Raw genomic sequence first — 23,269 nt, forward strand, 5'->3', positions numbered from 1 at the left:
AACCTTCTTCGGGAGATGTGGAGATTGGAACAGCTGTCAGATCATTAATTACATAATCAAACATCCTTCCTTCTTTGGCATACCTCTTCAGTACTGGAACACAGTCTTCTATTAGAACCTAAAAAATTATTGTTTTAATAAGTGATCAAAATCCTCTTAAACTGACTAGACTAATATGATGTATAGGAATTAAAATAGGGAAAGGGGTCAGAATTAAGCCTGACTTTAACATAAGGTTCTAATCTTAGCTTTTTATATCTCCATATAGAAGGCAATGCTGGGGGGATGGGGCAGCAGAGTGATGCAGCAGCGAACCAGAATTTCCATTCCCGGCTCTGTCACCCACTGCTGGGTGACCACTTAGATCATTTGTGCCTCTGTTATTCCCAATTTTGTAGATGGGGAAGTAGTTAATAGCCTCACAAGATAATTGCAAGTTTTGAGATCCTTGGATGAACGGCACTTGACACACGCAAAATATAATGCAATTTTTGATAGTTTTTCTCCAATAAAACTAGCTAGTGTTCAAGGATATGTCATTAGGAAGAATAACCTTGCAGTTAAGATACCGAACTATGATCCAGTAGATATGGGCTAGTTTACCTGCTCTGACAGACAAGATGTGTTACATACCCTTCTCAGTAACCCTGTTTCTTCTTTTTTCCAATGGGGAGGGGGTGTAGAATATTTACTCATATGAATAGAATTTGCCAACAGATTTCAAGCAAATAATGGCACAGATAAAACCAAATTAACCCCCCAATCATGTGAACTATACCTGAGATTCTGAATGATGCACTAGCATTGATTTAAGTTTATGATTTGCATTACTTCTCAGACAGTTTATACTGGGAGATATTAGATACCATACTCTATTTTTATATTAATATTACCTATTTTCACTCAGCTACTAACAAGGTTTGGAGATGGCAATATGCATTATTATGCTAAAAGTTTCTTTATTATTCCAAGTGTGAGTTGTAAATATTAAAAAAGCAGAGTGGGTTTGGAGATGGAGAGTTAAATATTTCAAAATTAATGGATCAGTGTTTTTAATCTAAACCCTCGTGCAAAATATACTATGATTCAGAAATGCAGATATGGATTAAACCTAAAATAGTAGAAAAGAAAATGTTAAGCCAGATGGCATACAAAAAACTTCCCAAAACAATACATGCCAGATCTAAATCTAGATGTTACTTGCAATGAAGGTAACAGATAAATTACCTGATAGCATTCTCCTTTAAGATTGTCTAAGACATCTCCACATGTTTTACGCATGTATTTTTTACACCCGTCGATCACCATTTGGTCAATGTTTGATGTTTGTTAAGGAGCATTACATTCTGTTCACCTTTTATTAACCAAAGTTTTGGGGGTTTTTTCCCTTTTATCAAAGGGATACAGTCAAACTTATGGAGGAATAGTAATAGTAATATAATTTCCTGCAACATCTAGGTTTAGGAATTAATTCCCAACCTCAATTAGAGGTTTAAGATATTATTTATATTAAAAAAAAATTCTTTCCAACCAGCACTGTTGGCACCATAATTTACCATACATTTTAAAAGCGTAATGTTTTAGTACAATGATGATGATAATTATTTTGGTTTATAGCTAATGAAATTTCCTATGTACAGTGACTAACAGCAAATCATATCTGGAAAATGGAACTTTGAAATCTTATTTATGAAGCCACCTTTGGATCATTTTCTTTAACTGATATCTGAGAAAGAGGATACGGTAGACACATGTGCCATCATCATTAAGAACCAAATCCTGAAGTCTTTAATCAGGTGACATTCCCACTGACATCAATGACTTTAAGTTACCTAAATAAGAAAACCGGGATTCAGCTCAAAGTGCAGAAAATGCTGTCCCAGAGCTACGGTTTGGATTAGGAACTTGGAACTATATATTCCATGGCCAGGATCAGATCTCACAGTCAGTGCCTGCATGCTGCAGTGATTGGATCTAAAACCATGCCTATTTTTTGGCTTAGAGAGAGCCAGTCTCCCAACACAAGTTCATATACGAGACATTTAATTTGAGGTCCCAAGATACAAAAGGAAGATTATGCTGTATTATTAAAATGAATGGTCATTTGTTGAAAGGATATCTCCACCATGGTGACCATCTTTGGTTTCAGTTTGACTATTTCATATAGTATACCCCCATCACCACCTCCTAGGATCAGCACTTCTTTCCCAGTGTAGTCTTCTTTCCCACTGCCCATTATGGCTTGCGTATACGCCAAGTCACTCTCTGCCAGATCTAGAAGGAACAAAGAGAAAGTTGGTCAGAAGCTTTGCATTTTGAAGTCATTAATCACTAAATACAGTAGACCAGATGCATCTTAAAGCAATGCTGTGTATTGTCTGTGAGAAAACCAGCATGGATTTTATATTCTTCCAGAACAAAAAAAACCCAACATGCTTACAAGTGTTAATGTTATAAAATCCAGCTCTCCAAAGTGAGGACGTGCCAGAACTAAGGGCTTTCCCGGCATGGAATTTTTATGGCTACTTCCACCCCCATCCCATCATTTACTCTGCATGGGTAGATCTGCATGATGACCCCTATTAGAGTCAATGAACTCTGTGCAGCCAACTGCAGGTGGGGGCATTACTGCATACCCTCTGCTAATTCACTGACTTTTTCTTACACCTCAGTTAATTGAGCAGTTCCCTGGACTATCATTTTATTAGATATATATTTGTCTACACGATGCCTGCAAAGCACACCAGAGGGGTTTGAAATCATGGCAGATCTGGCAGTGTTCTTTCCTGTGGCCCTCCTCCAGACACTTGAGACAACTCAAGTGAGGGTCGCTGGTAGGCCTAGGCTTGCCACAGGAAGCACACTGTTTAAGCCCCAGTGCTGGGGGAGGAACGGACAGCCGCTCCGGGCATGGAGAGGAGCCCTACTCCTACTACACTAAAACAATTAAAAACTAGACTAAGAAACTATGTACAGGAAAACTATAGCAAGAACCACTAAAGGCACTTTGCAAAGGCAAAGAGGGCAGTTCCAACAGCCCTCACGGGCAGTAAGAAGGAACTGAAGACCGCAGGCTCAGCGGGGCCCCTTATATCGGTTCTATGTTCACGCAGCACCAGGAGGCGCCAGAGCTGAGCCAACTAGGGGAAAATTTCTGACAGCTGTGCTCAGGGCATGCACACACCTAAATCCGAATGGACAAGTACAAGCACTCGAAGAAGTAGTAATATTGATGGGGAGGTTGAGACCGCTAATTGGCTGCCCCTAGCTGACCTCAACCAAAGAAAATCAGTTAACAAAGAGAAAGCAAGTGGCCAAAGGCCCAAATATTTTAAAGGGGAAAATAAGCCATCTAACAAGGTTATGAAACCCTAAGGCAGACTAGGGAAAATCATTTCACTTGTCCTTTAAAATAATGGGCAGTTGTTTAGAAGATGGGATGACAGTTTGCTTTCCTGTCCCTTAAAGTAACTGTCAGAAGTTGCATAAACTGGGAAAGGGTTAAATAAATATAAGAGAGGTCTCTTCACTATTCTCTGAAACTTTCTGTTTGATACTTTGAAAAAAAATGCCTTTAAAACACACACACACACACACACACTCTCTCTCTCTCTCACTCACTCCCTCCCTCCCTCCAATAACTCCACACAACAGCTATGGGAAACTAAAAGGTGTGTTCTGATAAGATAGAATCCAAATAACCTACAGCTTCAGACCAACAGCACATTGTAAAGAGACCGTACTTACTAACATCCCCACTGAGGATAAGAATATTCCCAAACTGTTTCGAATGTAGAATTTTAATATTCTGATAAGGCGACTCTTCATCATAAACAACCTCATCTATGTCATACTCTACTAAACGCCCATCAGCCGTGGGCCAGTATCTATCAATGGCTTCTCCTCTCACAATTGCTGGCAATCTAAAGAAGGGAAAAACAAAAACTATTCACAATTCAATCGGAAAGTTAACAAACATTCCTCATTCTCCTTTAATTTAGCATAAATGCAGTACCTGAGAGATGCTCTCCCACCCCCATAGTACTTAACATTTTCTTATCATCATTAGGAACGCAGTACTACATAACTGAATGTAGTGGACACCTACTCAAATACATGTTTAATCTATGATTTTGCAAGAAAATACTATCCAAATAGTATTCATACAAAAAAATAAAAATCTGCAAATGTGATTTTTACATTTTTCTTAAGATTGCCCTGTATACAAAGCTATTCCAATTTGTGTGTAATGTCATGAAGGTTATTTTACATATTTTAGCTAGCAGTCAAATATACAAGGATTGCTAGTGTCTACAGGAGAATCTGGGTGTTGATACTTTAATTTAGCACTATTCTAGCAACCTATGTGTGAATCAGTCTTTTACAGCGGGGAAGAGGATTTGTGTAAGACTAGACACTTAATTTGAAACTAGAAACTGAAATTAATGACACAAATGCAGAACATGGGCAAAAAGACACCAAACAAGTTTAAGCGCTGTCTGCCTTTATTCTTAACGTAGATGTGAAACACATTTGGATGTTTTCACCAGAATTTGCATTAATATCTGAAAGTCTGGCTCAGATATGTAGCCTCAAAGTTGGATGAATCTAATAAGTCATTTTACAATTTCTTAATCCAGTATAAGTTCAGTTTTAAAAAATGAGTTAGCTTTAAAAAGACAAATTCACATTCAATGTTCATGTTAAGGTGACACCAACGGATCAAAATGCTTTTGTTATGCTTCTGTGCATAAACACTGATTTAAATTTGTTTCCTATGGAGGAGAATTATGCTTTTTGAAAAAATAAATGAATTCATCTTTTGAATTTCCAGTGATTCTAAAGGACAAAAATCAAAATTATACCTTCTGAGAGACACTAGATGGCAATACACGGTGGGAGAAAGTAAAAAAATAATTTTATATAACAACACACACATACACAAATATGAGAAAGCAAAAAAAAAAAAAAAAAATCAGGAACTGCAATTTCTGGCTGTTCTGCGTCCAGAGTGAAAGACCTTTGCAGTCCTTATAAAATTAACACACATGGACAAGATAGCCTCACCATTTGAGCACATCAAAATATCAAACAAATTAAAATGCTATTTTCTCCAATTTTTTATTTATTCAACTCAATTGTTATGAAAATATTTCAGACTACTTTTTCTTCATTTTGGATTCCCTTTCTCTCTTCATGCACCATAATTATTACATAGTATACAAAGGATTAGTATTACACAATGGCTTAAGCTATACACAATTTAACAAGCCTAGTGGCGATATTTATCAATTCTGAAATAAAACCACCACATTTACAGGAATTGAAAAAGCAGACATGCTCCCACTAATATATATATATATTACATACACACACTGACTATTTACAGTTTTTTATACAGGCAATAATTTATTATTGGTGATTTTAATAGCCTCTTAGAAACTTAAAACTGAGTTTTCTTACAAACTCCAACTCAGCACTATAGAATGTGTCTGGGAACCAAAAATCATTTAAATAAAAGTCGTGGAATTTGCTAGATACAAAAAAGTCAATTTTGCACCCACCAAGCTTGACAGCGTTTCTTTGAACAGGTATTTGTTGTATTAATTAACTGCCATATGAAATTTTCAAATGAGTATACAAAAATATATTTACATATCTGTTTGAATAAATCTGAGGATTAGAAACAAAAATTAACAGTAAATCAAAAGGTATGTCCACAGACCTGTCCACTACACTACAGGATCAAAACCAAATTCTCTGTCAATCCAGAGTGATTCCCTGGCTTCAGAAGAATTAGGCCCTATTTATACCTGTGTAACAAAGCAGGATTTGACTCACTTTCAATGTTAATGTAAATCAAGTTAAAAGGTGATGATACATTAAAAATAACATACCGCTTTACCCTTTTGATACTGCTGTGAAACAACTCTTTCATTTTTTCTTCTATCTTATTTAGTAGCTGTAAGAAACATGAAAGATGTTGAGTTTACAAAGGTCAGAAATACACTTCCCCACCCACAATACAGTAATTTGAAATAGCGTTAAATAAGGTGTAAAAAGAGTCTCCCTGTGGTGCTTATACAGCTGGGTTGGGGCCCCTGGCCATGCCCAATTATCACCCCGAGGTCAGGTCAGCCCAGCCAAGCCCCCAGCCTTTTAGGGTATGTCTACGCTGCAATTAGACCCGTGGCTGGCCCATGCGAGCTGACTTGGGCTCGCCAGGCTCAGGCTGTGGGGCTGTTCAACAGTAGTGCAGACTTCCAGCTCAGGCTGGCTGTGGGACTCTAGGACCCTGTGAGGTGGGAGGGTCCCAGGACTCAAGCTGCAGCCCGAGCTAGAACACCTCCTACACCACAATTTATCAGCCCCGCAACCCGAGCCCCATAAGCCCAAGTCAGATGGCCTGAGTCAGCCTTGCAGGGCTGAAAACTTGCAGTACAGATGATCAGGCTTGGGCCTGAACATCTGCACAGAAATTTTACAGCCCCACAAGTCCAAGTCATCTGACCCAGCCAGCCACAGATGTTTAATTGCTGAGTAGATATATCTGACAGGTAAAAGCCCAGAGCCAGCAGAACTCCAGTTAGCAGTCCATGAGTTTGTCAACTTACGGCTTGAGTGTCTACACTCATTTGTAACCCCAGGTTAGGAATTGTTGAACCCTGGGTCCCAACCTGCATCTACACTGCATTATGTGGGCCAGAGTCCAGCCACCCAACTTTCTTAGTACCCTCCCAACACATGGCCCCTCTAACCCTTGGTTCATGGTGTAGTGTGGGAAACCCTGAGTGATCACCACACATGACTGTCAAGAGGACAAAGAAAGTCAGCACATGGGAGCGTGGAATGCCTTTGGTGGACAAGTCCAGTGGGGCTATGTCTGTAAAGCAACAGGTCTCGAACCCTGAATCCTGGCTTGACTCAGGCTCGTGGAGTCTTGAGAGCCTGGGTCCAAGCCCTGGGTTAACACAATTTGTGTTTAGATGGAAGGAAGGGGTTAGGCTTGAGGCTGAGTTTGAAAGAGGTCAGTAGCACCACCTTACTTTGGGAGTGCCTGGGTAGCAGCTTTATGGACTCTTGGCCAGGTGGCCAAGCCAGTCTCTCCCTCCTGGGCTTCACCTGACTCCCTGCAGAGTGCGGGGGGGGGGGGGGGGACAAGGGGGGGGAAGGATCTCTGGCATTGGGAGGTTCCTCCTAATGCTTCAGCAGCCACTTCCTTCTCAGGGCTTCCTCCTTGCTGACGGCAGCTTCCTTTTTTTACCATGCATGACTGGCATAGCTACCTTAGCGCACACAGCCCACGCTGGCCCTGGCCCTTTCAGTGCGGTGTTTACACACCCTGTTACACTGGGTATCTCAAGAGGAAAGTAATGACACACAGCCTTTCACTTGTAAGTTACCAATACAGATCTGGTCAATGTTATGACAATATGAAGCCAATGTGAAGTTAGCAGTCTTAGCCCAATTCCTAGTGAACAGTATCCACTTTACAGCAGCTATGATCACAATTGGCACATTTATTGACAATATCAGCCTGCAGGCCAAGGATCAAATGGGCATACAGAGGCTCTCTCTCTAAGTAAAAAGGTAGTTGATTCTCCAACTTGGCATTAAGACACAGCAGCATGTGGAAGGTTGCACTACCACTAAGCAGCGTCACCTCTGGATGGTGGGAATAAGGTGCTTCAGTTCAACGGCAGTTGCAGTACAGCTCTCCCAAACTACGCATCTGACCTGGCTGCTAACTTAAGGGCATGAAGCTTGACAAAAGTCAGTGGTTTATTCCACACTGCTGCCTTGCAGATATCCCTGAAACTGGCAGAAGACACTGTTTGTGCCCTGGTGGAGTGGGCCTTCATATCTGGAGGGAGAGGTACACCAGCCTTCTGGTGACCTATCTAGATAAAATGTCCTAAGCAGCCTCATATGGCCACAAAAAGACATCCTGAAAGATTTTGTTCTATTAATATACTAGAGCAAGTCTGTGTATATATACACAGAGAGAGAGTGAGTGAGTTAGTTAGTTCCTGAGTCTAAATCAGGAAGACAGAGTTAGGCAGAAGATTTAGCCAACATTAAGAGGTAGTGGGTTGGACGCCACGGTTTTATTTTGTTGCCACGGGTGGTAAGAGGCGAGGGGAGGGTGGCAACCACTTTTACTCTTGCATGAGAGCACAAGGAGGTAACAGGACGCATGGCCAGCCCCAACAAACACTGCTATTCAAAAGACTCAGATCTTGTGGACACATGAACCTATAGTAGGATCCACACTGACATATTCAAAGAAGCTGCTAGGATTTCTTTTATGTGCTTTGAGACGGCTAACGGTATACTTACATGATCAATTTCATTTCTTCCTTTCAGATCATTGCTGTGGCTCTGCAGATCCACCAATACTAATCCATGAGGGTAAATTCTCAGATTGGAAAAACTACAAAGCAAAGTTATAGTGATTAGGATTTCATTTATTAACAACATTGTGGTTTACCAAAAGGAAAAACTGTTTCTTAATACAATGCAATTCAAAAGTCTGGTAATTTATCCAGCTCCACTGTCAACAAATGATTTTCTCTCTGTTTCTTTCAAAAAGTAACTGAACAGAGTTGACAGGGTCGTACAACTAATCTCAAAACAAACAAACAAAACCGCAGCAGTGCATAAAAACCAACAAAGACATAACAAGAAGGAAAATGCACTGCACATCAGTCTCTATTCTTTGAATATGTTAATTTGTTGAGAGAGTTAGATATTTAAAAACAAAACAAGTTTCAGAAAACAATTAGCTATTCCCTTCCCTTTCACTTCAAGAGAACTTAAAGTATTAGAGCCACCTCATGCAGACAGCTTTCATGTTAACAGATTAATGACTATTCATAATAAATAAAAAGCGTATTGGGGGAAACTGGGGGGGAGAAGATGACCACACACAATTAAGTGACAAAACGAGTACTAAGTAAAGAGCGGGTAACTAGTTTCTACAAGTTTAATTACTGGAAACTTTTTAAGTGATTAAAAGTTTCCAGTAATTTTAGCTTTAAAGCGATTACCCTAAAAACTAAAAAGGGAGAGGTCATGGATGACATGAACTGAACCAACAACAACAAAACCATTTGTTCTATTCTAGTGGCCATCAATTGGCCATTTGCTTTGGATATCAGTGGGGTTTGGTTTGGTTTGTTGGGGTTTTTTAAGCAAAGAAGAGAGGGCCTTTAAGATGGAACTCCAGTCCCTTTAAGAGAGAGCCTACGATGTCTCAGTTCACCAAAGTCTCTATTACAGGACCTGACTTAGGAGAAGGATATGCAGCATAACCTCTTTGGAGTAATTTTTTTAAAAATCTACAGTAACGTCTATAACAGGTGTAGGCACCGTATGGCATGTGTGTCAAAGGTGGCACGCGAACTGATTTTCAGTGGCATTCACACTGCCCGGGTCCTGGCCACCGGTCGGGGGGCTTTGCATTTTAATTTAATTTTAAAGGAAGCTTCTTAAATATTTTAAAAACCTTATTTACTTTACATACATCAATAGTTTAGTTATATATTATAGACTTATAGAAAGAGACCTTCTAAAAACGTTAAAATGTATTACTGGCACGCAAAACCTTAAATTAGAATGAATAAATGAAGACTCAGCACACCACTTCTGAAAGGTTGCCGACCCCGGTCTATAAAATACTTTTTAAAATATGTAGATTTATAGTTTTCCCTCTGAACCAGGTGATATCAGAAACAGTCCACCCAAGGCCTTTCCCACTAATATTTAAGACTATCTAGGAGACATCTGTAAACTAACACCATTAAAGCCATGGTTCACCAAAGCCACTGGACCAGTCTTTTTCCTCCTATCTAGTAAATAACTTCTGCATAATAAGCAACCTGCTAGTTCAGTTTGATGGAGGAAAGTAGACGAACAGTGATGTGATAGATCAGCTGTGGCCAAACTGTGGCTTGTGAGCCCCATGTGGCCCTTTTACAGTTAAAGTGCGGCTCATGGACCCCGCACGCACTCTCCATTCTCTGCCTACCAGATGGGGGGAGGGGAGGGAGGGGAGCTCGGAGCATCTGCCCTGCAGCAAGGTGGGAGGATTGGGGGCTTCTGCCCTGCAGGGAGGGGAATCTAAGGGCTTCAGCCCCACAAGGGGGCGGTGGGCCAGAAGAACTGCACCTTAGCAGGTGCCGTCCCACAAGGCAGGTTGTGCACGTCTTGCAGCTCTGAAACTTCTGAAGATTATTGTATGCGGCGCGGAAGGTCAGTAAGTTTGGCCACTCCTGTGATAGATTCATGTTTGTCCTGTAATTCTAAGATCAGCTTAGTCACTAGGATGCTGCTCCATCACTTTAGAAACACTGTGAGATTACCACTCTCTCAGGAGAAAGCACTCTCAGGTACTTTGTTCTAATAATAATGGTTTGGTTCTTTCTTCCATATCAACACTCTAGTAAAAAGTTAGTGACAATCCTCAATAGAGCAACTTAGTTATAAGCATGTTCAGTGCGTGCATTGATGGACATGAGCAATAGCAATACACGCACAGTGAGACTTTCTTCAGCTTTTCAGAAATATGTACAACAGTAAAAACCAACGAAGTTATGCCATTTATTTTTAAAGCAATCATGGGGACTGCAGTCTTCAGATTCACCATCTTTCCCCCCATCCATTCTTATATGGCAGAGCCAGCCCATCAGAATGTTCCCCAATTTTACTTTGACCGCCTTGAACACTCCACCAGTATCAATGCTTGGGTGTAAGAGCTGGTGTTTTTGCAAGATTCTTCACACTATAGCATTGCCGTGTACACAAATGCTACAGAAGCAATATCAAAGCCAGGAAACTCTGGAGTAGTTTTTGTTTTGTGAGTGGGATGGCTAGGATCTGGTAAAAGTTAGCAGGAGATTGGCTCCAGCAAAGCAAGATTTGCTATAGTATAAGCAAGTCTTCGGCTACCAGAAAAGGATAACTCCTCAGTCATATATAGAACTTACTAAATTAAGAACCTAGAGATGGTCAAAACATTTTGACATTCATGATTTCAGGCCACCTATCAGGGGAGAAACATAAAAGACTGAAAACATTTGTGATCTTTTCCTCTTTTTCCCAAAAAACAGTTCTATAAAGAGCTGCCATTACTGTTCTCTAGCCTTTATGCAGGTGTGTATGTCCCTAAAAGCATTTTTAGCCCTTTCTCTTGGTCCGTTTCTTAAGGCACTCTGGGCACATTACAAAAGAAACCCTGGCTAGCAACAATGCTGCTGGAAAGGAGTAGTCAAGCATGGATGCAGAAGACTGCATGACAACTTTTTCCAACAGCTGGACACCCTCCACTACAGAAAAGGATTTTAATAAAGTGTGCTTGCCCAAGAAGGGCCGGCGCAACCCATTAGGTGACCTAGGCGGTCGCCTAGGGCACTACAACTTGGGGGGGCGGCGACCGCGGCGGTATGGGGGGGGGGGGGGGGGGGGGGAGAGGCACCTTCCACCGCCTAGGGCGTCAGAAAAGCTGGCAGCGCGCCTGTGCCCAAGCATGCAATAGACTAGCCCTATAGGTATGTACAATGCCTTCAGTCCAGGAGACTACATGGTTTTTGATCAAATACTTAAATGGAAGTACTCCTGTTGACTTTTTAAGTCAATTGATTCAGACCAATCCCTAACCACGACCCGTAGTGTTAGAGCATGTAGCTAGGTGGCACTCTTACTATTCTGTACTAAACCCATGCTCCGACGTGGTGCCACAGAATGCTGCACTATCAAATGTGCCATTTCAGACATTTATCCCCATACTGTAACAACTGGAGGTATTTCACCTCCCATTGGCCAGTTATTAATTTGGGTAGTCATCTCCTCTACCCAAATTCCCCCCTGCAATTTCAATTTCTTGTCCTAAAGTGAGGCATTGCTATTACGGTTTAACAACTGCCATGTTTCACCTCCAATGTGGCTCATTTCAGAGCTGCGGGAGGTGCTTCCTCAATACATACATATTTTGTAAAAAATTTAAAATAAAGACACAATATAAAGGCAAGGTTATTTTATAGCAGGTATTAGAATATAAAGCAGAGGCTTTTCTAGATCACCATGGATTTTATCTATTTGTTATTTTAACTGTTGCCACAGGACCTTTTAGGCTTTACATGAGTGAAAGATTGCTGTCATGCCTCCTTTCTTCCCCAAAACTGGCATCTGAGTGGTTCATTGGGTCCCCCTAATTCAAATTGTAAATCTAACCCATACTTCCTGTCTCTAAACAGAAGACACTCTTAGGCTGGGTCTACACTACCCGCCTGAATCGGCGGGTAGAAATCGACCTCTCGGGGATTGATTTATCGCGTCCCGTTGGGACACGACAATCGATCCCCGAATCGACGCTCTTACTCCACCAGCGGAGGAGGGAGTAAGCGCCGTCGACGGGAAGCCGCAGAGGTCGATTTTGCCGCCATCCTCACAGCGGGGTAAGTCGGCTGCGATACGTCTAATTCAGCTACGCTATTCACGTAGTTGAATTTGCGTATCTTAAATTGACTCCCCCCTGTAGTGTAGATGTAGCCTTAGCCTTTTTCTGAAGGCAAGTTGCACCAGTTTAACTAAAGTTAGTTTTTAAATCTGCTTAGCTAAACTGATGGAAACCCCTGCTGGTTACTGATTTACTTGTTTACCAAGTTAAGCTAAAACTGATTTAAGCGTGTCCACTAACTAAGCAGGTTTAAAAACAGATATAGTCAAATCACTGCAATCATAGGGTTTAGAAAAACACCCATTAACAACAGTAGGGCAGCAACAGTCCAAGGGTGTGGCCAGGAGACTTGTTAGCTTCCTCAGTAAATAAGATTCAGCAAAATCAAAAACGGTTACTATGCATTTCTGTTCAAAGTTCATCCTCTTTCCTAAGGTAAGTGTTCTCTTACTACCGGTCACACTGTGAGAGATCACACTGTAAGTAACCATAGGGTGGCTGCCATCAAAAGCTGTTCAATTTTCTTGAATTGGTAGAATTGCCTCAGTATTTCTCATATATATATATATAAAAAAAAGACTATAGAGAAGGAAACAAATTTTTGTCATTATTAAGTTAGATCTAACTTTGAGTTGGTTAGACAACCAGAAGGGGATACTTGGCTCAATGGGCTAGTCGCCTCTCACCTAAAGGTAGGTAGGTAGGTAGGGAGAGAGAGAGAGTGTGTGTGTGTGTGTGTTTTTCAATAAGACACACTCACTAGTTTAACCCCACTGAAGTCACAAAATTATCGGGAAGCAAATGAGAGCAGAATCTAACCCAGTATCTTGTTACCACATCCCACCAACTCAGTCCTCGTTTGGAGCCAGATCTAAAGCTCACTGAAATCAAAGGGAGACGTTTCAGCAACTTGAAATGGTACTGCATTAGACCTGTAGTTACTTACATCATTAGAGAATTTTCAAGGTGTCACTTCTAAGATCAGCAATTTTTAAGATTGAAAAGTAGATTAATACTGGAGTTTAAATGTTGTAAGTTCTAAAACAAGACTAATTTTTACATTAATGACGAGACTAGTTGAAAATAGTCAATGTAGTCTGTAAAATAGAAATATTCAAACATTTATTATTATGGTAGCACTTAGAGGTCTATCAGGTTGAGGCTCCTGAAGTGACACTCCCTGCGCACAGGAACATATATACAAAGATTTTGTTTTCTAGTAATTCCAGATGCAAGCAATTGTTGGCCTGTTTAGATGGTACTTCAACTATTTAATATGCTAGAAGAGTCCACTTGGCAGAATGCTGCATATATAAAATAGTCTGGCCTGTTTAAATGCCAAATTATACTGTTCATATTTTAACAGAGGCAACACATTTTTCATCTACAAGATTATGAAGAAAACTGCTTTATTCTCCTTTCCCACACCTTACTTCTGTAATTAAAATTCAGTTTCGGCGGTGGGGGGGTGGCAGTGTAGAGGGGAAGTGAAAAGAGATCAGAAGCAGCCCAAGTCAAGCAAGTCTTTCCCTCCTATAAGTGCTAGTGGAGGTAGAGTCTGAACAGAAATCAGGCTCAGCCATGGGGCCTTGGTGCTGCTGCAGCTGTGGGCCTGGATGCTGCCAGCCACCCTTCTCTCTACACAGGTTGAAGGAATCACAGAGCTGCTTTTTTTTGGGGGGGGGGGGGGGGGGGGGGGAGAAGATGGGGTGAGAGAATGCATATGTCATGGGAGCAGGGTTTGCTTGTTTTATTTGTTTCTAACATTTGACATTCAGGTCTCGCCTACATTGGTTGATTTGTCAGGCCTTCTGCTAGGGGTGGTTGGAGATCTTTTAGAGGACATCAGTTCATCAGGTTTCATTTCCTTTACATTTGTGAACTAGGAAGTGACTTATTTATACCGCTTGAAGCTGTGGGACAGAGATTTGGGGTCAAGAGTTTAGTTAAGTCCTGTTAAATTAAAAAAAAAAAACTGAAAGCGAAGTCCGCCTTGCAAAGGATTCAGCACCCTCACCCCTTCAATTAAGGGTTGAGAGAGGACTATGGGGGAGAGAGGAGGGAGACAACACATCACACCCCCATTTCAGGCCTTCTTTGCATATCATACAGCAGCCTAAATATTTTCCTAGACAGGTCACTTTTAAAATGTTGTCTTCTGTCACTTAGGTATTCCTCATAATAGGGGAGGGAACAGAAGCCAATCCTGATTGAGACATTTCAATGGTATTATTTTAATAAATCAAACTTTGCACACCTATTAGCATTTCCCACCGAATCTCAGAGCGTTCAACAAACATGAATGAAAGCCATTGCTACATCACTCCTGCATAGTAGTTATTTTAGTTATACAGATAGGAAAATGAAGGCATTTAAGAAATACCCAATGTTACAAGAGACAGTGACAGGGCTAGCAAGTGACTACAGATCTGATTATGCCTTCTGACCTTAGGATGATTCCGAGGGTAAACCACACAATTTATAGCCTGAGGCCAGGTCTTCACTACAGACCTATCGTGGTATAAACGAAGTTGCTCAGGGGTGTGAAAAATCCACACTCCTGAGGGCCAAAGTTAAACCCACCTAACCCCCAGTGTAGACAGTGCTTTGTCAATGGGAGGGCTTCTTCCCACGACATAGCTACTGCCTCTCAAGGAGGTGGATTCACTACATGGACAGGAGAAGCTCTCCCGTCAGAGTAGGAGCGTCTCCACTAGAGCGCTGTATGTGAAGACAAGCCCTGAAACAAAGGGTTGGAAAGTGTCCAGACTAGCTTTTTTTAAAGAGATGTTAACATGAGATGAAAAAAATCCTTCATCCTCCTGCTGTAGGACAACACAGAATCATAATCTACAGAACCACCAGCATGGTTGACACAAACGCCAATAAATCACAGTGCTCTACTCTGTTCCAAGGCTGAACAGAGGTTTAAAAAACAGTGAAGGTCACAGTTACTCAGAGCAGTATCTATTTATTTATTTTTTTACGAGAAAGAAGGATTTTGCTTTTAAAGCAGTTGTGCAGGCAGACGATACACTGCCTGCCCAGGCACCACATGCAACTCTCAAGTTTACCCACACACACTATCAAAGCTGCCACTAGAACACAGTAAGATACAGCATTCGTTTATATGGCACCATCAATTAAAAAAAATAAAACAAACAGTTACAGATACTATCTTTAGTACCCCCTTCACCCTGAATTCCGTTGCCAATTTTTGAAGTTTTACATTTTCTTTTCATCATTATTTTCTTGTTCATTTGCTGTATGTGCATATGTGCTGGCACCTTCCAAAGTAAAAACACACTGAAAGTGCAGTAATGATTTTCCCTACAATGTGATGTACTACCTGTAATGAGAGTCAGTAACATTTCAGGTAGAAATGTGCTGCTTAACACAAGGCACCCTTTTAAAAGTTAATGCAATTTACATAAGTGACTTTAAAGGTATTGATCAGAAATAAAAATTGCTGAGGTCCCACAATGCACTTGTGAGAGCTTTGGTGTATTTGCCGGCTCAGTGTTTGGTCAATGAGGCTGGTACAGCAAAGAAAATATTCATTCACACCACTACTGGCAATGAGTTGATTGGTTAAAGTGGGCAGTGTCTTGCCTCTGTGTGGGGTGTGAATGGCTATTTCCCCTACGTTTGTGTTGACAAAATGATTAGTGAATGTTTTTCAAGTGAGCCTTCTTCAATTAGGTTCTTTGTCAGAGTAAATCATGAATTAAATGGACCAGGTAGAGTTGCCAAATGTGACTTTTGCTAGCTTAACTTCAGACAAAGAAGAACGGGGCTCTGTTATTTTGGCAATGACAACAGGAAAGTGTGGCTTAATCCACAAATCAGCTCTGATTCATTTAACAGCTGCAGCTTTCCAAAGGGCCGTTCAGATAATGTCTTTGTCAGACAAATTTTTGTCGACAGCAACGGTAATACTCTGAATCTCTAATATACTACAACTAAAGAGTAGCATGCTCATTTTACAGTTTGTATTGCATACACAGTGTTTAACAATATTTTTGTGAGTTGTTCAAAACATTTTCGTTTTTCTAGGTTTAGCACTTTTGCATGTGGCCCTGCATTGGCCCAGCTTTCTTTGCCTGTTCAGGGCATAGATAAGTACTGAAACTACCCAAAGCAATTACTTTGATATTAAGGCTGACTATTCTCCCTCCTGGGCTTCACCTCCCACTCAGCGTGGAGTGTTTGTGCCTGACAAAACCCAGAAATCCAGTATGATAGCTCCTTGTTCAGGCCCACAAAGAAGAGACATTGTTCAGCAAGATGGGTCCGATTACAGCACCCTCTACTGAGGCCTTAATATCAGAGTTACAAGGTTTCCTGCTAAAGCCAAAATAGTTTTGTTAGGTAACTAACTCCAGCCACTGCCTATGGAATAATATGAAGGTCTTTTGACAAAGGCCAAACTACAGCTGCATGACAGAACAATGTACGAAGTTACTAACTGTAAACGTCAAGACATCGTTTTATTAACATACAAATTCTACATGTATAATTAAAGCAGTACATTCTACTATATATAAGGCCTTAGGGTTTTCTTAAGTCCAGCTAACATTTGACTAAACGTATAACTACGTCCACGAATGTTTTAATGGGCTGTAACAAAAGTTACAAAATTTGGAGTTTCCTTTTAACATTTTTAGTAAAGAGGGTTCAGTTTACAAAAAAAAAAAAAAAAAAGAAAAGAAAAGAAAAGAAAAGAAAAGAAAAGAAAAGAAAAGAAAAGAAAAGAAAAGAAAAGAAAAGAGCTGCAGTCTTGCAAGCCTCTAGATAACAGAAGATTCAAGAAGCATCTTTTTTAGTGGAAGATATAAGGCCTTTTCTGCACTTAGTATTTTTGTACTTGTGTAGCTAAACTGATATAAAATAGTGTGTGCAAGTTCCTATCACAAACTCCCTGCCATAGTGTAAACCATGATTTTGCACTGGTACAGCTCAAAATTGGGTAAGAAAGAGAGAAAGAAAAGAAGTCCCACAAGAAAACCCCATACAGCCATGGTGACACTTCTCACTTTGCAAACTAGGATAAATTGCAACATCTCCATACTCTGAGCTTGCACCACTGCATTTAGATTAGCATTGCTATGCCAGCACAAACAAAAACAAAAATGAAAAAGTCAACAAAACCCACAAAGCATAAAACCCATGTCAAGCTGCACAGTTTTTGGTTTCTGCCCTCAAGGATGAGCCAAAGTTACAAAATGGTCAGGCATGAATGCAGTAAAGCTAATCTAATTGGTGATGTGAAGCGTCAAATAGGCCAATTATACTTAAATATGCAGTCCTTCAAAAAAAAATCTATTTCTGCATGGTAAAACAGCTAAGGGGCATAAACTGAGCCTGGTTTTATTAGCTTGTCTCAATTAGATCTGCTTATATGAAAGTGTGTCCCACTCATACCATAACCATTGGGGGGGGGGGGGGAATTAACAATAGGTTTGTAAAATAGCCAAAAGCGATGGCAATAAAGGGGCAAAAATACCAAGTTAATACATCTAGAGAGACCAGGGAGGGGTGACCTTATTGGACCAACTTCTATTGGTGAGAGAGACAAGCTTTCCAACTACACAGAACTCTTCCTCAGATCTGGGGAAAACAGAAGCCCTGGGGACTTCATTTTTCTTCTCTCCAGAGAATGCACTTCAGTTAGTACGTGTATCATTCACATGCTGTAATTTTCTAAAGCTAAAACGTGGTTAAACATATAACGATCTTATCGTTGGAAAATTGAGACTCCTGAGGCTAAAGCAGCAGTGATTAATGATGGCAGGGCTTCAAACACAGTAATCCATGGCAAGTAGGAAGTTCTCTCAAAGGGAGTTGGAAGGAGTAACTTTGGATTTCTGCAGAATTTATGATCTCATTACAAAAAAAAAACGAGCCATTTTGACTGCAAAGATGGAATTCAGTTCACATTGGGAATGTTAAGTGATTTAATGCAGGTTGACCTAAGTCTGAAGAGAAATAGTTCCTGGCTGTCTGTTTCTGAGATGTTTCCTATGCTGCAACAGAGGGTAAACTGATTAGAGTGGTCAGTTTTCACTGCTACTGTTCAGAGTTTTGGGCAGCAATGGGACTGGACAAAGTTTGGGTTAATTTCATTCTGCTACAACAGGAGGACCCCCCTTCACCCACCCACACAGGTGCGGTGGATCAGCTCAGCCGAGGAGATTCCATGATCCTTTTGCGAGCCACAAGGGAGAAATAAAATAAGAGAAAAAATATATAGCTAAGGAAGTAAAGCAAGTACTGCATGGACAGGGGAGAAAAATAAGGTTGAAAAATAGGAGGAGACACCCCATGATCTAGAATAAGGAAAAAAACAAATAAAGATAGGGAAGAAGGTAAAATGAAAACTACAAGGACACAGCAAGACACCTTTTAAATTTAATATGTTCAAAAAAGTTTTAGTTAGGTACGGTATTTAAACTATGTCTCGGCCAGTACCCAACTGTTTTGTTCCTTTGGGGGCATGTGTGTGGTTTTGTTAGGGGATGAAGGGTTGGGCAGAGGTTTTCAGATATACAGTTCCTTTTATAGATTGCTTTCAGAAGCTCAGATGGTGTTAATGCTGCTTTTCTTACACAGTTATAACTATGCTCATAGATGCCTTCACTCATCTGGTCATAATATGAACCCAGGGTCCAATATCCAACTCACCTGCCATTTTTGTTGATGTAAGTTGCTAAGTAACCATGATCCTCCCAGTTATGAATTGTTTCTGTCATTCCCTGCTCTTGAAAAACAGGCTGTAGACCTTTAAGAACGGCATTGCAATCAGCTGCAAGATGAAGGGAAGAGAGGGAAAATACAGTCAGTTAAGACATTCTCAGACAAAGGTTAAGTTTACTACACACACCTGCTGCTTTATTTATATTTTAAAAAGGTTCTATAGTTCTTGGCTGCAGTCTGGCAGCTATACTCTGGACCGCCCTTGTTCCCCCACTGAGGCAATGGTTTTTGAGTCTGCAACCTTACCCTATGGGGGTGCCTTGTCCCCTCCTTTATGACATCTTTCTGGTCAAGGAAGTTCCATCAGACATATTTTTTTTTAAGATTTGGGTGATCATAGGGCAAAGTGTAGTTTAATAGGATTAATATTACTCAACCACTTCTACCACCACGAAAGCAAGACTCCAGACTTGTACTATTTTAATTATGATGAGACCTGATAATAGAAAAGCTACTGTACTGGAAGACCTCGCAATCTTGGCCTTTTGGCTGAGGGGTGAAAACATTCTCCCCAGGTTGGGACTTTTAACATTCTCTCCAATAACAATGAATGACTGGGCAAGATGGGCCAACCAATTCCACTCAAAACACAAGTCAAGCTTTTCCTGATTCCTTTTTGGAGCAATAAGACGATTTTCCTCAGGTGAAGAGGGAAGCTCTAAGGTGAAAGTTTGTAGCTAAGGGATACAAAGCAATAGTAAGTGCTAATGCACGTTTCACACCAATACCAACAGTGAGTTATATTTTTTAATTGACTGTCAAGAAGCCCTCCAACTGAGACTTCAATCTGCAGGTGCTCTCTGTTGGTCATCACTTTTCAATCAAGAAAATACTGATTTATGCGCTGATCCCTGTCTGTGGTACAGAGAGGTCTGTTTGCACAGAACTCAATAAAGGCTCAGGACCTTAGTCATCAAACTAAAGATGTTCCAGGGTTTAGTACTTTCACAGGCCAAATCTAAACTAAAATGAAATTACTTAGAGCCTGTCCCCAGGTAGACAAGCCCTAAAATTTAGGAACCTCTATCTTCCACCATGCACAAAGACTACTAGACTAAACTGCCAATCTGATTATTGATTGACATTATGTAAAAGCTGTACTCAGACGTGTCGGCTATCATCCATATAATTTTACCAAACCAACTGAAACACTAGAGAGGAACAAAAAAATATTTCGCTTCTTCTCTGTCAACCAGGTCATAAGAATGATGTGATTCATCTCTCTTGCCAAATGTATTAATCTGGGATGGCACTGCCTTTTAGATAAAGATCAAATAATGTTAGAGCTAACAAAGCAAGAGTTCACATTTACCTTTTATCTTCTCCATCTCATTCATTACACTCCCCGCGGTTTCAATTTATGCTTAATTAGAATTAAGACAAAACAAGTTCTACTGAAAAGCACTGAAGAATGTGTGTGCTGACATGGCTACTAATTTTACTCATGTGTAATGTTCACATGTGCACAAGTGAAAGTGGACTCTCCTTCCAAACCTCCACAATATGCATGCAGTGTTAAGCGGCGGTGTAAATTCAAACAATTTACTGGGGAGATTTTATTTAAGAGTTTCTTTGGCAAATTAGCTCAATTAACTATTCCCATTATAATGATAACTGAAACAATCAAATGCAATCTCTACCCTCTCTCCTCAAAAAAACAACTTTTTTTTTGCCTTCTTTCATACTCCACATTTTCTAGGAAGTTTTAGACCTCTCCCTGGCTCCATATCCACTAGCAATTTTTATACTTCCTATCCAGCAGCAGTATAGATACACCATTGGTGTAAGCACTAGCACAGACTAGACTCAGGAGTATAGTTTATAGCAGTGTCATGAAAGAAGTTTTTCATGACTGGGTGTTGAACACCCTCCCCTGTGCCTGTTGTCTGCACTGCTAGTACTGGTACAGCCACTGCCTGGCAAGAAAACTGGTTCTGCATTTTTTAATTTAGACTCTGCCCTCGGTGTTGTCTCTTGTGTTGTCCATCCCATCCCCCACACATCCTCCCCACTACTACCCCCTCCCGTCATCTTTTCCCTCCCACTTTCTTTCCTTTCCTTCTTGCTTTCTCCTACAAGATCATAAGAGTGCTACAGGAGCATGAAAATGAAACTGAGGGTGCTTAGTTAATTTAATTATACACACAGCACTTTCCAGGCCAGCAGATTAGAGTGAAAACCACAAAGACTTGGTCTACATTTGAAAATTAGGTCGGCATAACTACATCGCTCAGGGATGTGAAAAATCCAAACCCCTGAGAAGCATAGTTAAGCCAACCTAAGTTCCGAGTAGAGAGCACAAGGTTGAGGGTAGAATTCTTCCGCTGACCTATTTATCACTCTCAGGGAAGTGGATTACTCATGCCAACTGAGCAACTCCTCCTGTCAGAGTAGGCAGTGTTTACACTGAAGCTAAGTGTAGACATGCCCTAAATAAATTCCAGACCTTCACTTGGATGCTGCTGCAGCAGCTGCATCATCAAAACCACTGGGTAGCCAAGAAGTATTTGGAATATTGACACCCACCACCTCGTCCCCCGCCCCAAACCCCAGTTTTAAAAATAAGTGAACTTGCCCCCTACCCCAGTTCAGAGCGGGAGGATCAATATAGTGAGCAACCCCAGGCAAGGCAAAGTGTATCCTCTGACCATAACAGCAACTCAAGTGAAAGAAAGCCTTTCCATTCAGCTCAAATTTTGATGCACGTTCAGGCCAGAGAAATTTCTTTACAGTTCACATGGAAATTTAACAAACTGCATTTATTTAAAATGTCAAGTACAGAATTAATAATTATCTAAGTATTTGGCATTTATGCATTGAAAGGAAAGGAGCTGCAAGGGATTAGATATCAAAGAATACAAAACAAGAATTACTATTATGTACAATTATGTCACATCTGCATAAGTTTTAAGCATCCAGTCTGTGCATAACAACATGCTTCTAGAAGAGGCAGTTTGGAATAGCTACAGACATTCCTCTGAAGTTACAGTTGCCAAAAGGCTGCTCACTGATAAAAATCAATGAATTTAAATGCTGTCTTAAGGCCAAAGTGGAAAAAAAGAAAAAAAAAAAAACATTATGATCTGCTAATCTGACCTCTTGCACAATACAAGCCATAGAATTTCACTCTAATTCCAGCATTCAGCCCCATAATTTGCAGCTGAACCAGACCAACTCTTTTAGAAAGACATCCAACCTTGATTTAAAGTCTCCATGTAAGACAGAGTTTCCAACAACATCCCTTAGTAATCTGTTCCAATAGCTTATTACCCTCTTGTTTATTACACATCTTTTTTCCAGTTTCAGTTGTTCCCGTTTTAATTTTGAGCCATTTGATCTTGTTATGTCTTTATCCTCTGAATTAAAAAAGCCCTCTAAATTTCTGGTTTGTTCTCTCTTTGTAGGTACTCCTGCACCACAATTAAGTTGCGTCTTAAACTTTTCAGTAAGATAAACAGACTGAGGCTCCTTAAAACTCATTGCAAGGTATGAACACAATTAATGTGATGGTTCCAAAAATACAACATCAACTTCTATCTGTTTAGTTCTTGCTAGTCAGATAAAACAAATTAAATAAGACTGTGACGGGGTGCAACCAGGGACAGTGGGACCACTGTGCCCCCTTAACTCACTAATTTTGGTTGTCTCTCACAATGTCTTCCTGGTAGGGGTGACCAGATGTCCCTATTTTGTAGGGACAGTCCCTATTTTGGGGTCTTTTTCTTATATAGGCTCCTATTACCCCCTCACCCCCTGTCCCAGTTTTTCACATTTGCTGTCTGGTCACCCTACTTACTGGTGACAAGCAGCAAACTCCTCCATGTGCTGTTACCACTCAGTACAATTGCATGTGGAGCCCCACACCCAGCTAGATTGCATGAATGCTCCCAGAGCCACTCATGAATCACAAGAGAAAGGCACCAGCCAAATCCCCCCCCACTCCTAGCCTTATACCCTAGGGAATATACCATCTTGAACTGCTCAAGACCCTATCTGGAGCAATGCAAGTTTATTAATTGGTTCACTACTTCATCAAAGGAAAGTGGACATACGCAA

The 23,269-nt window shown here is 40.6% G+C and overlaps 1 protein-coding gene across 1 annotated transcript in view; it reads right to left on the reverse strand.

Annotated features, from left to right (window-relative positions):
* SMS (spermine synthase) overlaps positions 1 to 23,269 on the reverse strand; it is a 71,956-nt gene that overhangs the window by 23,872 nt on the left and 24,815 nt on the right. Inside the window, exons 2-8 of the mRNA XM_034755297.1 lie at positions 19,142 to 19,262; positions 8,341 to 8,434; positions 5,898 to 5,962; positions 3,748 to 3,923; positions 2,120 to 2,274; positions 1,228 to 1,317; positions 4 to 118 (exon numbers count right to left, since the gene is read on the reverse strand). Coding sequence (XP_034611188.1) covers positions 4 to 118; positions 1,228 to 1,317; positions 2,120 to 2,274; positions 3,748 to 3,923; positions 5,898 to 5,962; positions 8,341 to 8,434; positions 19,142 to 19,262 — 816 coding nt within the window. The remainder of the gene's footprint in view (positions 1 to 3; positions 119 to 1,227; positions 1,318 to 2,119; positions 2,275 to 3,747; positions 3,924 to 5,897; positions 5,963 to 8,340; positions 8,435 to 19,141; positions 19,263 to 23,269) is intronic.

Source organism: Trachemys scripta, chromosome 1 (genome assembly GCF_013100865.1).
Source record: "Trachemys scripta elegans isolate TJP31775 chromosome 1, CAS_Tse_1.0, whole genome shotgun sequence".
Classification (NCBI taxonomy): Eukaryota; Metazoa; Chordata; order Testudines; family Emydidae; genus Trachemys; species Trachemys scripta.